Source organism: Lycium barbarum, chromosome 6 (assembly GCF_019175385.1).
Source record: "Lycium barbarum isolate Lr01 chromosome 6, ASM1917538v2, whole genome shotgun sequence".
NCBI lineage: Eukaryota > Viridiplantae > Streptophyta > Magnoliopsida > Solanales > Solanaceae > Lycium > Lycium barbarum.
The window spans coordinates 97001515-97014942 of NC_083342.1; the positions used below are offsets into that span (position 1 = coordinate 97001515).

The window sequence follows — 13428 nt, forward strand, 5'->3', positions numbered from 1 at the left end:
CAATTCATTTTCATTAGAAACGACTAATTTATTATATATAGCAATATGAAATTTATGTAGCGAAAAAAAGGTTTACACATGCAAAACACCCAACTTTCAAATAATGGAATATAATGAAGAGACATGTCAAGGAGAGACCAGGTAAGCAACCAGCAGGGCCAGAAATAGAGCTGTAGAAGGAAGAAAACAATCCCTCAATAATCTAATCCATCCCAAGTTACACTTATACATTAGATACTTTCCAGTTATGTATAGCTCAATTCTTTTGGCTGAACTAAGAAGCTCGCAATCAAATAAACACAAAAGTCTAACAAAATCATAGCAGTTAAGTTGAGGATCGGTCAATTTTTATCCCGTCAGTATATAAAAATTAAACTCTTTATATTTTTTTATACTACTACCACTTTCGTTATATGTCATGGTTTGAAGTCCCATCATGCGTTAGATTGGATGAAAACTAAGGAGGCTGCGATATGTCACCCAAAATCTACTTTTAATTTGGTGACATGAGACATCACGTTCTGTGACATTCCACCTGTGCAGGGTTCCCATATAATTTAAACTTCTTGATTAGGTGAGTGTTTTGGGGAGTAGCAATATCCACCAAATATCCCTTCAACGTTTCTCAAAAGAATATATATTGGGTTGGGTAGTTTATCCATTAGTTGAGAGGAAACAACTAAATAAATATTAGACCATATATCAATTATCATGCAAAGCATCAAACATGTTATGGCTTCCAAATAATCTAAGAAAAAGACTAAACTAATAGTATATATTATTATTGGATTTGTTGTATACAACATTAAATTATATTTATTCAACCAACCTAGATAGAGATAAGACATCGTGACAACCACTTCTTAATTAATTAGTTTTCTTTTCTTCTTCTTATTCTTCCTTCGTTTACTAATTAGCATGTTCCATTTAATTTCTTCATTCTTGATGAACATATATAGTACTACTTCTCGTCTCTTTATGTGCAACAAGAATTCATTCAAGTCTCTTTTTTGTTGATTTCATTTAATGGGTTCAAGGAAGAAATTGGTTTCCCTCATGGATTCATTTGTAAATTTTTTGAGAGAACCATTTCAATTTTTTACAACTATTCTCCTTAGCCTTCTTTTTCCTCTTTCATTTCTCATACTTTCTAGGCTCTCAATTACTCATTATCTCATTGATCTTTTAGGCTATTCAACAGAAGCAGATAATTCTGATCTTCTAATCAAATTCTTCCTTCAAGTCAAACCCATTTTTCTCCATGTACTTGTTTCTCTTATCAGCGTTGCTTCACTGTCCCATGGCTTAACGGGTGGTACTTCGTGCTTTATAAAACGTACCCCAGAGCCAGTTTCAAGACCACGACTTTACACGGCGTGGATTTTCCTTTGCATATTGCAAATTTGCGTTGGCCTAGGAATTGAAGGTACCTTTTGGAATTAAAATTACTACATTCATTTCGGTGTTATCCATGTCTTTATTCTTAGGTGTATGATCTTTTTTATTACCTCTGGTCCATGTTTAGCCTTGCAAATTTGGCACAAAATAAGTACTATCTTATTAGAAAATCAGGAAAGGTCCCTTGAGGGACATAGCGATAAAATAGAAAATCAAGAAACATTGATTGCTTTTTCCGAAATTACCCTTTCTTCAATTAATGAGCTAAAAATTCAATGGAACGATAAGGGGTAGTTTGAGAAGATATAAATTAAGGGAAAGTTAATTAAATAACCCTTATATTTATGCTAGTAGTAAATGATTTTATTAATGAGATTAAAACCTTAAAATAATATAGACAGGAGGTATAGTATTATTTATTTATGACTTAGGTATATTATTATTTATTTATGACTTATGTTATCATTATGGATAAGTATTTAATAGTTGTGAGTCTAGAAGTATCTCTTATCACGTGCCTATAAAACCCCGTCTTTGTACCAAGAAAAAAATCATCTTAAAATTATTATGTAAGTTGGATTTTTCTAAAAGTGTGCTTTAAGTTTATTTGTCTTCCGCATTTTTTGTGTCTTATAATATTTTATTAGTTTATCAAGAGCTTAGCTTAATTATATTTCGACAGGTAGCATAGCTGCTGGAATAGATGCCCATGATTTGGGCCATGAAAGGGGATTCTTGACAAGAGCTATATTCTTCTTGGGCCTACATGAAACAATGTTCTTTTGGTCCAAAACAATTGTGAAGCCAGTGGTGGATGACACAGTTTTTGGCATTGTTAGGGAAAACAGATGGGCTGAAAAGGCAGCATTGGCAATGAGTTTTGGGGGGCTTTGGTGGTGGAGATTGAGAGATGAAGTTGAGTCCTTAGTGGTTGTGGTGGAGAAAAAAAGAGACTTATTAATTAGTATTGGATTATCTGATTTTGTTGGTTGGTGGTTGTATTATTTAACTGTTACAATTGGTATGATCAAAATTGTGAAAGGTCTCATTTGGATAGTTTACGTAATGTTTGGTAGAAGAGTTGTTGTTGATACTGACAATAATGCCGGCGATTCTAGGAGAAATGATGAGAAGGTCTGAATTTGGACATATTCTTTTTCTTTCTTTCTCTTGTATAATCTTTGTTAAAAAGAAAATTGATTATTTTGTTAATGAATCCTCCAGTTGGTCAACGACTTTCAATTGTGAATGTCGATTGAGAGGGAAACTGTTTTTTCTTTTGTGTAATTTTATTCCGAGGAAGTAAACTCAAATATCCAGAAAAAAAAAGAAGAAGCATTATAATGGAGATTAGAAATCCCAACATCAGACATAGGAAAATATTTATTCACGTGGGAAAATGTTTATTCACGTCCGATGTTTACAGCCAATCACATAAATTTACTTTGGTTAAATGATGACTTGATGTGAGAAAACACATTATTTAACCAACGGTTCAGTGAAGAAAGTGTATATAAAAAACAAATGTCATATGTTCACTGATTTGGTATAAATACCGCATATGTGAATATGTTTAGTTTCGATTCTCCATATCAAACATAACGGTGACGGGCTAGCAGCAAGACAAATATGATCATATGAGTCCATTCAAAGCGAAGAAATCAAAGTGCTGCTAAAGTCTGCTATAACTATGTAAATGAGACAAATTGTTGTTTTGAGATTAATATCTTCCTTTACATCCAAACATGTCATTACGCTCTTATCCCTTTCTAATTGTCTTAAGCATGTTGTCCACATGCATATATTCCTTGATTAATCAAACATCTCCTGGCCGTGATCGAATTCTTGAAAGACCTATTTGGAATGTATTCTTTCACGTGGACTCTTCTGCTTGTCCATGCCAGGGAGACATCATATTGCACCAATAATCTAAGCTATGTTTTCTCTATGCACCAGGTTATGATTGGCTACTTAGGGTAAGAATTTAATCACACCGGTGTTACAAGGAGAGATTTAATGAAGCGAGATAATAGAGTCAGTGGCGGAGTCAGGATTTTCATCTAAGGGTTCAAAAATATGAAGAAGTAAATACACGAAGAAACCAAGGTGGTTCAACATATATTATATATACATAAGAAATAATTTTAACCTTGTATATACACTGTAATTTTTCGCCAAAGGAGTTTGAATGAACCCCCTGGAGCCTACCTAGCTCCGCCCCTGAATAGAGTAAGTTACATAGTTAGGCGAAAGAAATATATATGCAAACACATGTCATTTATCTTGATTTGATATAAACACTATGTTGTTGACAGGGTTTTACTCTTGGAGAGTCGGGTCAAAAGTTAACTTTCATTATTGCTAATACTCGTTAAATCTGATTAATCCTTTGCTTATTTTCAGACGCTACTTGTGAAGCTACAAAGTCATTTGAGGCTACTTTGTTAAGGGTACCACTAATTTGTCCTGGACCATGGCCAATGTCTCGATCTCCAATGATAATTTTAGTGATTTCCAGGGTGATCACTTTCATCTTGAAGCATATGAGAGAAGTGAATTAGTCATCAATGGCGTTGAAGATCCTTGGTTTGAACATGAAGATTGTGCAGATATTGATTCTCTTTACTCCATTTGTGGCCTTAACAATGAAGAGAATACATCTAATGAACAAGTTAGAACCAACTTATTGGAAGATCAGCAACAAAGGATATCAGATTGGACGCAAAATCATTTCCCCACCAACATGGTCATACCGGTCCAAATCCAATCCTCTATCGAAGCACCAAAGAATGATGATTTCCAACCTCAACTACCAGAACCTGGCAACTCTAGCAATGAAAAACCAAAGCCGTTTTCTTTAGCATCTTTGGACATACTGAACAATTATGGCAGACTGAGCAAGAAATCGAGTGAGGAAAACTTGAGCACTAATGCACTAAGCTGTGAGGCCTGCATAGGTAACAGCCACAAGTTGTCAATGGAAGAACTCTTGAGGGCTGCTGGAGAAAGGTACTGTCAAATCGTCTGACCATCTAATCTAAAAGTTTAAGTAGTTAGATCTTTGCATACTCTGATATCATGTTGAAGTATGTGGTCGTCTCATCTAAAAGTTTAAGATGTTACAGACAGCACACTTTTAATTACTTGATCATACGATGTCTCAACAGGTATGTACAATACTCCACCCAAAGGGTAGATGGTCTTTCTATGTTTATCCACGCTTATGGTTCGGCACTCTCAGGCCTTTGTATGGAGGAAACAAGGGATATGGAACTCGTCCACCTCCTCCTAACTGCAGCAGAACAAGTGAGTAATCAGCAATTCCATCTAGCTAGCAAATTGATTTCTCGATGTATGTGGGCGGCATCTGATACAGGTAATCCAGTCCAGAGACTTTGTTTCTATTTTGCTAAAGCCTTAGAAGAAAGGATTGATCGATCAACTGGAAGATACACATGTACGGATGAAGATCGCCACCTCAAGTATATAAAAACTATGTCATTAGGAACCAACTCTGCATTCTTGACCTGCCACCAGGTAATTCCCTTCAATCAAGTTATGCAATTTGCAGGAATTCAAACAATTGTTGAAAATGTCAGAAGCGCAAAAAAGATCCATTTGATTGATTTTAATATCAGAAGTGGAATTCAGTGGACAGTCTTGATACAAGCTCTTGCAGAAAAAGGTGATAGTCAAATTGAGCTTCTCAAGATAACTGCAGTTGGAAGCACAGAAAAAGAGAACTTTGAAGTAACAAGCAACACATTACACAGTTTTGCCAAGTCCTTAGGTCTGCCATTTTCATTTGATATAGTTTTTGTCTCAGACATGAAAGATTTCAAGAAAGAATCAGTCAATATTAAATCAGATGAGACTGTGGCTGTTTATTGTAACTCTATGCTAAGGACAATGTTACCAAGACCAGATTGTTTGGATAATTTGATGAAAGAAGTCAGAAGTATTGGACCAACCATTATTGTTATTGGTGAAGTCGAAGCAAACCATAATTCACCATCATTCTTGAACCGCTTTATTGAGACACTTTTCTTTTATGGTGCATTTTTTGATTGCTTTGAGGACTGCATGGATCGAGGCAGTCCATGTCGAACAACAATTGAAGGGGTGTATTTTGGTGAAGGTATTCGGAACATTGTGGCGGCTGAAGGTGAGGAAAGGTTCACCAGGAATGTGAAGCTTGAAGTATGGAGAGCATTCTTTGCAAGGTTTGGTATGGTGGAAGAAGAGCTTAGTGAGTCAGCTTGGTATCAAGCTAATCTGATTCTCAAGCAATTCGCCCAAGGCAGTTCTTGTGATATTCAAAAGGATGGGAAAGGCCTCATTATTGGGTGGAAGGGAACACCAATTCATTCTCTATCCATTTGGAAGTTCTTGTAAGAAGGCAACTTTCCTTGTTGACGAAACAAATAGGATGCTTACTTGCACAGTTCGTTTGTACACCATCAACGTTCTGTAGCTGGTATGACCATAAGGCATCTCCAAGCTACCTAAGTCTAGAGTTTTGCTCTTAAAACTCATATTTGTGGGATAGAGGGCTAGTGGTACCTGCTGTCCACCTTTCCTCCTTTGTTTTGAGCATCGTGTGAACAAAGAGTGGGCACAAGAAACGAAGGTCCTCATATAGAGTCGCATATATAGAGTCACATACATAAGCAGTGCGGGATACTAGGGAATGGATTGGTTAATTACTACTCCTATCCCTTTAGTTTGAGGATGTTAACCACAGAATTACAATATTACAAGAAACCTGTGATTAGGCCGGAAAGCATGAAGAGAAATTTTTGAAGTCCATGGTGCCAAAAGGTATAATCTCATTGCAAATGTCATGCTTCTCGTTTATCCTTTTACCAATAGCCCAACTTTCCTATGCATGCAATCCCCCCACCCCCTTTTTATATATATATATATATATATATATATATATATAAAAATATGAATTGAATTAACGAACTTCTTACTGACAGAATATAAAAGGCAACCATGACTTCCACAAGGACAGAAAATACAAAATATAAGCCATTCATACACAGTTCTTTATTTAAAGAAAAATCTCAAGGGTGGCCTTGTTAATTTTGTGCACAGGTTCTTGCCTTTTTATTTTTTTGGTGAGATGTCCATTTGCTTGTCCGCAATTCATGTATAGGTAGTCTTACATTTTCTTCAATTGTTATACAATTATTATTCGCATAACCTGTCACCATCTCGATTTAGAAAATGACTACCTAGCAAAAGTACAGTATGTCCAAAAGTAAGTAGGCTGAATTTCTTAAGTTCGATCATAAATCACAACATAAACCATATTGTCCTTAGTGCCATGTCTTGTTTTATCTCTTGTCCCTTCTATTCTTATTAAACTCTAGAAAGCCAGCAATATTACTTTGTCATCTTAAACACAACGATTAACAAGATATACTATTGCATTTTTCTAGAGGATAATAACTCTTTGCAATTAATCGATATTGACAATACTACCTACTGCTAACCTTAGCGGATCAGGAGGCGCTTGCAAATTACTCTCAGCTCTGATATGGACAATCCCTCGTTTCATCGTGGATCATTCACTTCCAACCTAATCCCAGGGAATAATGGTTCTCTTAGAGGTTGTTGAGGAGTTGTTGGCAAGAGTTACAACTATTTATCAGTTATGGAGGACTCCATAGATATCCAGAACTTCTGTACCAATTATGGGTTCTATCAAGAATATGCAGTCAATCCACAAGTTCAAGAAATGAATAAACAACAAGAAGAAATGAATGTGTATGCTGCTCATTCTGCAGGTCAATTAAGTCGAGGAAAAATGAAGCTCAATGGTCTAGAAACAGGAAGCGATGTGGACAAGGTACCTTTTTCATCTCTAGCTCCTTTTGAATTTCTGAGGAACAATCCGAGCAGGTACAAGAATACTGAAGGACATAAAGTTAGAGATATGAACGATGAAGCCAACGTGTACCAGAAGCTCTCAACTATGCAAATCATGAGGCTAGCTGGAGAAAGATTTATCCAATTCTCTTCTAACAAGTTCATTAACATAAACAGTCTTTTGCACCCGTATGGTTCTGCTCTCTCAGACCTTTCTCCTGAAGATAATCAAGACGTAGAACTTGCTCAAATCCTCCTAGCTGCAGCTGAAAAAGTTTCTGACCAGCAATACGACCGTGCAAGGAAATTTCTGGGTCAATGCCAACCACTTGCATCAAGCACAGGTAATCCTGTGCAAAGAGCAGTCTTTTATTTTGCACAAGCACTTGGAGAGAAGATCGATAGAGAAACAGGAAGGTTAATGCCAAAAAACTCTACAAAAGCAGATGAACTTAACAGTATCTGTGTGGCATCAAGATTCGACGCCTCATACTTAGCGTTACATCAAGAAGTTCCATTCACCCAAGTGGTGCATTTCACAGGAATTCAAGCCATACTAGAAAGTGTAGCAACAAAACCCAAAGTTCACCTAATTGATTTCCTTATCAGAACAGGGGTACAATGGGCATCCTTGATCCAAGCAGCGGCAGAGAGAAAGGATAAGCCAATCGAACACATGAAGATCACAGTAATCGAATCAGGAGATAAAGAAAGAGTATTCGAAACAGGCAAGTCTTTAGAGAGTTTTGCTAAGTCCTTGAACTTCCCTTTCTCTTTCAAGATCATCTTTTTACCAGATAGGAACCAACTAACCGAAGACCACTTCGACATAGAACCTGACGAAGGGGTAGTCATTCACGCAGCATTCTTTCTAAGGACAATGATTTGCGAACCAAACTGTCTAGAAACCGCGATGAGAGTTGTAAAAAAACTGCAACCATCATTAATGGTAGTATCAGAAGTAGAGGCAAATTTGAATTCACCTCTATTCGCGAACCGCTTCATAGACTCGTTATTCTATTACAGTGCATTATTTGATTGCCTGGACGATGTAATGAAACGGGATGATCAACACAGGATGACAATCGAATCAGTGTCATATGGAGACGGGATTCGGAACATAGTAGGGAGTGAAGGGAAGGAAAGGGCAACAAGAAGTGTGAATCTTGATGTGTGGAGATCATTCTTAGGGAGGTTTGGAATGGAGGAAGTAAAGCTGAGTGACACATGTTTGTATCAGGCTAACTTGATTATTCAGCAGTTTGCTTGTAGGAATTCTTGCAGTGCGGATGTAAATGGAGGGTCTCTCACGGTTAGCTGGAAAGGGACCCCAATCTATTCCACTTCTGCTTGGAGATTCCATTGAGTGAATTCCTTCCTTCTTTTTGGAATTTTGTAACGTGTGTGGCCCTTCCCGGACCTTGCTAAATCAGGATGCTTATGCTCCAGGCTATCCTTTTTTTCAACATTTGTGAGTTTATCCATTGTTTGCTTTGTGTGAATTATTAGACCTTTTTTTCTCAAGTGATGCGTGTATTTGGGTGAACAATTCAAGTGATATATATATATATATATATATATGTTTAACGCAAAATCTGAAGGGGCAAACATAAGTTCAAATAGGTAAATGATAAACCTATTTCGACCGGTATTTATTGTCACCATGTAAAGCATTCCAATTATAAATGTGTCCGTTAAAATCCAAAGGGAGAACCGCGGAAGGATTTGAAGCCAAAAGGATATCGGGGTTTTATGTTGTCCTTATCTTTGAGATATTTTTCATATTATACATGAATTCGATGGAAGACAAAGAGGTTGTCGTTACTTTTTCTTTTAATGGAGGTAATCAGGTAATGCGAGGCTTCAGAATATGGCTTCTGAATATGTTGAATGTAAATGGAATGCTTCTAATATTATTTAATACACCGATTGAAGCCAAATGAATGGTGTGCACCGTTATAACATCAGTTGCCCCATGACTACAATCGTTATAATTTCTAGGTAAGTGTATTAATTTTTTTTTTTAAATTAGGAAAAGGATCAAAAAAGGAGGAAACATATAAATACCTTTCTTTGCCTATGAGGCATGCCGCATCTATATCTATATCTATCTATATTATATTAAAAACATGAATATAAATGTTGATTGACCAAAATATACTTCAAATATTGAACGACTTTTAAACCCTTAACTGATAACTTTAACTTCTACTAAAAAAAGGATAAAATTGTCATTAAAAGAGGCCAGAACGCAGTCAGTTATTGATGTAAACACAAAGTCTAAATAGTCCGAATGTCCGATCCTATTTAATAGAGTTTGTCGAAGTTGAGTGGCCTTAATTAACGTCTGTCCAAGGCTTTTTTTTTTTTTTTTTTTTTTTTTGATAAACGTACTTCCTACTGTAAGACAGAAAACACATACTTATACTTACATATTTAGATCTTTCCCTATTAAAGAAGGTCTGCCCAAGTTTTTTAAAGGATGCCCAGTAACAAATATATAACATATTTTAGTTTCAAATGACCAAGCAGTAAATTTTTGCTATATTATTTTCTACTTCCAGAACTTATACATTAGATTAATAAAATATGTCAATATTTATACTCGTAGCGGAGTTAACGCTAAGCTGGAGGATTGGAGACAAACTCTGGAGTCTAAAGGGTTTAAGCTGAGTAGGACCAAGACAGAGTACTTAGAGTGTAAGTTTAGTGAAGCACCTCAGGAGGTTGGCTTGGAAGTGAGGCTTGGGTCCAGAATAACAACAATCCTCAAGGGTCAATTTTCTTAGGTGGGAAAACACTGTAATAAGAAGATTAGTGGCGTTGGAAAGGGGTTGTTAGCCAAAAACTGATTTTTAACTTGGTTAAATATGAAAAAAATCATATTTGATTGTCATTCATGAGTATTATTAACGAAGAGCATATCTGCTCAATTCACATAATTTAAGGGCATCTTTGGCCTTTTTTGCTTATTAATTAACTAATTAGGTTACTTGGGATGGGGGGGGGGGGGGGGGGGGCAGTAAAATTAAGGGTATACTTTGATCAACTATTGAACGGTAAAGGCATGTGTGAGCTAAGCTATTAACCGCGAGCATATTCGCTTCATTTCGAATACCTTAAAAGCATATTTAGACCTTTTCGTTTATTTATTAAACTTTGTGTCTAATCAAATATCTTCACGTAGAATTGGACAAGTAATAATTTAATCCTAATGATGATTTCATGTTATTATTTTGATTTTATTGATTTTTGCTCTGTGCTATTACATCTATTTATATTTCATGTTCGTCATTGAACCAAAAAAAAAAAAAAAAACTTTGTAAACTCTCTAGTTAGATGAAACATTTTTTAATGAGAAAATTACAATGACATCATTAATTACTACATAGGTTTAAAATTCATGACGCAATTAATTTTTTTTTCAATTCTCCCTGTATCGATCATTTTGTAATATTTGATTCTTTAACATTTTATATATACTAGTTAACTTATCGCCGCTTCGCGCGGTGAGATATTTTTTTTGTAAACTATCTTGATATGATGGGATAAAAAATATATATAATATCAATTTTAAAGAATAGAAATACAACAAAAGACATACATATGAAAATATTAAAAGTCAAAATCAAATGGATAAAAATATAGTGATGCAGTCAAGCATGTGAATGACGCTGCATATAAATTCCGCCAATATGAAAGAAGTTAACGTGACTGAAAATAAGCAACAACTCCAATTTTGGAAAGAACAACACATCAGGGGCAATAGTTTCAATTTTAGACAGAAATTGCTACTTCCTGCTGATAGACAAAACACTTGTTATTTAATAATTGTAAAACAAACAAAATATTAGTTGGTCACTATTTTCAAATCCTTTTCACCCCTGTTCCTTTAAGATATCTGATTACTACTTTAGGCTATTGTTTTGATTTTATCTGCCACAGACAGAGCAGGGAAATCCAGCTCATTAAGGGAAAATCAATCTTCAAAACTTCAGGGATTAATACACATCACAAAATCATTGTAATTAAAAGATCTTCCTGCGAATAAGATTACGATTTTCAGGTATTCTATTTATTCTTTCTAGTCCATCTTGATAGCATATTATTCAAGCTTCAATTTTGCTTTGAAGTTCATCTAAATACATATCAAATGCTAAAACCAAAAAGATAGCCAACAAAATTAAATACCCTGCCTTCTTCTCCAGCGATTATTGACTTGGATTCCCCGAGTTTTCAACCCCTAATTATCTGCATTAGGTTTGTTACTATTAGTAAAGATGTAGATTAATCATTTAGGAAAAAATATAGACCTCATCAAAATGAGCCTTTCCTTTTTCCTTTTCTTCTCTTTCATAGGTGACTTCACAAAAAGGATAAACAAAAAATACACATCAAAATCAGGGCTTAATAACTCTGGTTGTTATCAATTCAAAGAGAGTGAATCTTAAACAAAAGCTGTATTGAAGTAATTTAACTATTGCGACAATGAATAGCCATTAAGTTTGGCACATGATTATATGATCATCTACAAGTTTTAAAACGTGTCGTTAGCACTGTACAAGCACGGAAAATTTCTACTAAAATATCACATTCAATATACAGTGTCGTAATTGAAGTCATACTGCACAATCAAGTAGTGTATACCGACTATAACTCATGCACGCAGACAAATAAAATCTTCTTATTTTTTAAGCTAATAAACCTGAATTAAGTGCGCCGCGGCAGTGGCGACTCGCAAAGTAAAGTTCTTCAACGCTCTCTCTTAGAAAAACCTTTTCCAAAAGCACATCCCTCATAATCTTCTCCTCACTGGCACCTCGCTATGAAACCTGATCAAAACGTTAAAACAAAATCAGCCAAATTGTCAAACTTGCATTTCAAATCAAGCAAAAAACATCAATTTTATCAAATTTGAATAGGATATATCCCAAATTTAATTTAGAATAGAGGACGAAAGACGGCAACAAAAACGATGATGATCAGATGATGATTATGCATATAGAAGAACCTGGTATTTTCGAGATTCGTTCATGGCGAATCGAGATGATAAAAAATATAACCTGTTTGCAGTGGGGGAGCCAGGATTTCCGCCGAGGGGGTTCAAAATATAAAATAGTAAACATACGAAGAAGCCTAAGGGGGTTCAACATCTACTATATATACATAAAAATAATTTTAACCTTATGAAAACAATTCCAATTAGTTAGTAGATTATGTAGAAAAATGAAGGAAAAATGCCAAAAGAAAAAAAAAAGGAGAAAAAAGAAAAATACCAATGCTAGCTTGTCATAGAAGGGTGTCATATCACCTTGTCTATGCCTAGCTTTATATTATATATAGATTATCAAGGGTAGAAATTGAAGAGGTGTGAATTATGAGTAGCTACTCCTTGTAAAGACATTAAATACACAAAGAGGAAAATACTTAAAATATTAGATATTGTCATTTTATAATTAGAAGAAGGCCAAAAAATGGAGAAAAAAGATAAATAGGAATGGAGGCCATAGAGAGATGTCACATAGAATCGCCTCTTGCTAGCTTTATATTATATATAGATTTGTTGTAGCAATCTTATATTTGAATTATAACTATATATACTAAATGACGTATCAGCTAATGACATAACAACATATCTAAGACCTTCGTAAAATCATAAGAATGATATTTCTTCTTTCACAAAACAACATCCTTTTCAAACTTTAAGAGTCACATTTAGGGTGTACATACAAGGGTGAGTAGGAATGGCAATGGGACGGGGCAAGACGGTTGCGGGGCGGATTTAAACTTAACCCACAAAGACTTCAACCACACCAGTGCAAGTAGACCAGCACTTAGTAAGGCTGGTACCTGTTGGTGATATGCCACATACTGATAACTCAAAAAGATCATGGTCCCCTGATGATTGTATGAGAAAAAACCTGAGAGCTATTGAACTGAACTTAGTTATCATTTCAACGTAATGCCCCTCCTATCTATTCATTCTCAGGGTCAGGTCCTGTGAAATCCACCTCTTGCACCACGTGAGATGTAATGATGCATTGTCATGCATCTCCATTCCCCCAAAAATTAAAACTTTTTTTATTGGAACTGATAAGCCTTTCCTTGAGGTTTTACTATTTTCTTCTGATAAGGCTTCTCAAACACTTGATG

At 35.4% G+C, this 13428-nt stretch overlaps 3 protein-coding genes across 4 annotated transcripts; all 3 read left to right on the forward strand.

The window, feature by feature from the left end:
* Positions 1-833: 833 nt before the first annotated feature.
* On the forward strand, positions 834-2665 carry LOC132599829 (uncharacterized). Its single transcript, XM_060313020.1, has 2 exons — positions 834-1426; positions 2081-2665. The coding sequence occupies exons 1-2, from the start codon at positions 1027-1029 to the stop codon at positions 2536-2538; spliced, it is 858 nt and encodes a 285-aa protein (XP_060169003.1). The 5' UTR covers positions 834-1026; the 3' UTR covers positions 2539-2665.
* A 1057-nt stretch (positions 2666-3722) lies between these two features.
* On the forward strand, positions 3723-8777 carry LOC132644929 (scarecrow-like protein 18). Of its 2 annotated transcripts, none has more exons than XM_060361603.1 (3): positions 3723-4407; positions 4566-6219; positions 6905-8777. In XM_060361603.1, the coding sequence occupies exons 1-2, from the start codon at positions 3872-3874 to the stop codon at positions 5791-5793; spliced, it is 1764 nt and encodes a 587-aa protein (XP_060217586.1). In that variant the 5' UTR covers positions 3723-3871; the 3' UTR covers positions 5794-6219; positions 6905-8777. The 2 variants fall into 2 exon arrangements, with proteins under 2 accessions (XP_060217586.1, XP_060217587.1); XM_060361604.1 differs by having other exon boundaries at positions 7194-8777.
* LOC132644235 (DELLA protein RGL1-like) lies at positions 7061-8641 on the forward strand. The gene has a single exon (XM_060360809.1). It carries the CDS (start codon positions 7061-7063, stop codon positions 8639-8641), a length of 1581 nt encoding a protein of 526 aa, XP_060216792.1.
* Positions 8778-13428: the final 4651 nt, after the last annotated feature.

What these genes read in the sequence shown, in the direction of transcription:
- LOC132599829 (XM_060313020.1), top strand. Translation starts at nt 1,027, where the DNA reads ATGGGTTCAAGGAAGAAATTGGTTTCCCTCATGGATTCATTTGTAAAT. An exon ending in CGTTGGCCTAGGAATTGAAG is followed by an intron (nt 1,427 to 2,080) that starts GTACCTTTTGGA and finishes ATATTTCGACAG; the next exon opens with GTAGCATAGCTGCTGGAATA.
- LOC132644929 (XM_060361603.1), top strand. Translation starts at nt 3,872, where the DNA reads ATGGCCAATGTCTCGATCTCCAATGATAATTTTAGTGATTTCCAGGGT. An exon ending in TTGAGGGCTGCTGGAGAAAG is followed by an intron (nt 4,408 to 4,565) that starts GTACTGTCAAAT and finishes ATGTCTCAACAG; the next exon opens with GTATGTACAATACTCCACCC.
- LOC132644235 (XM_060360809.1), top strand. Translation starts at nt 7,061, where the DNA reads ATGGAGGACTCCATAGATATCCAGAACTTCTGTACCAATTATGGGTTC.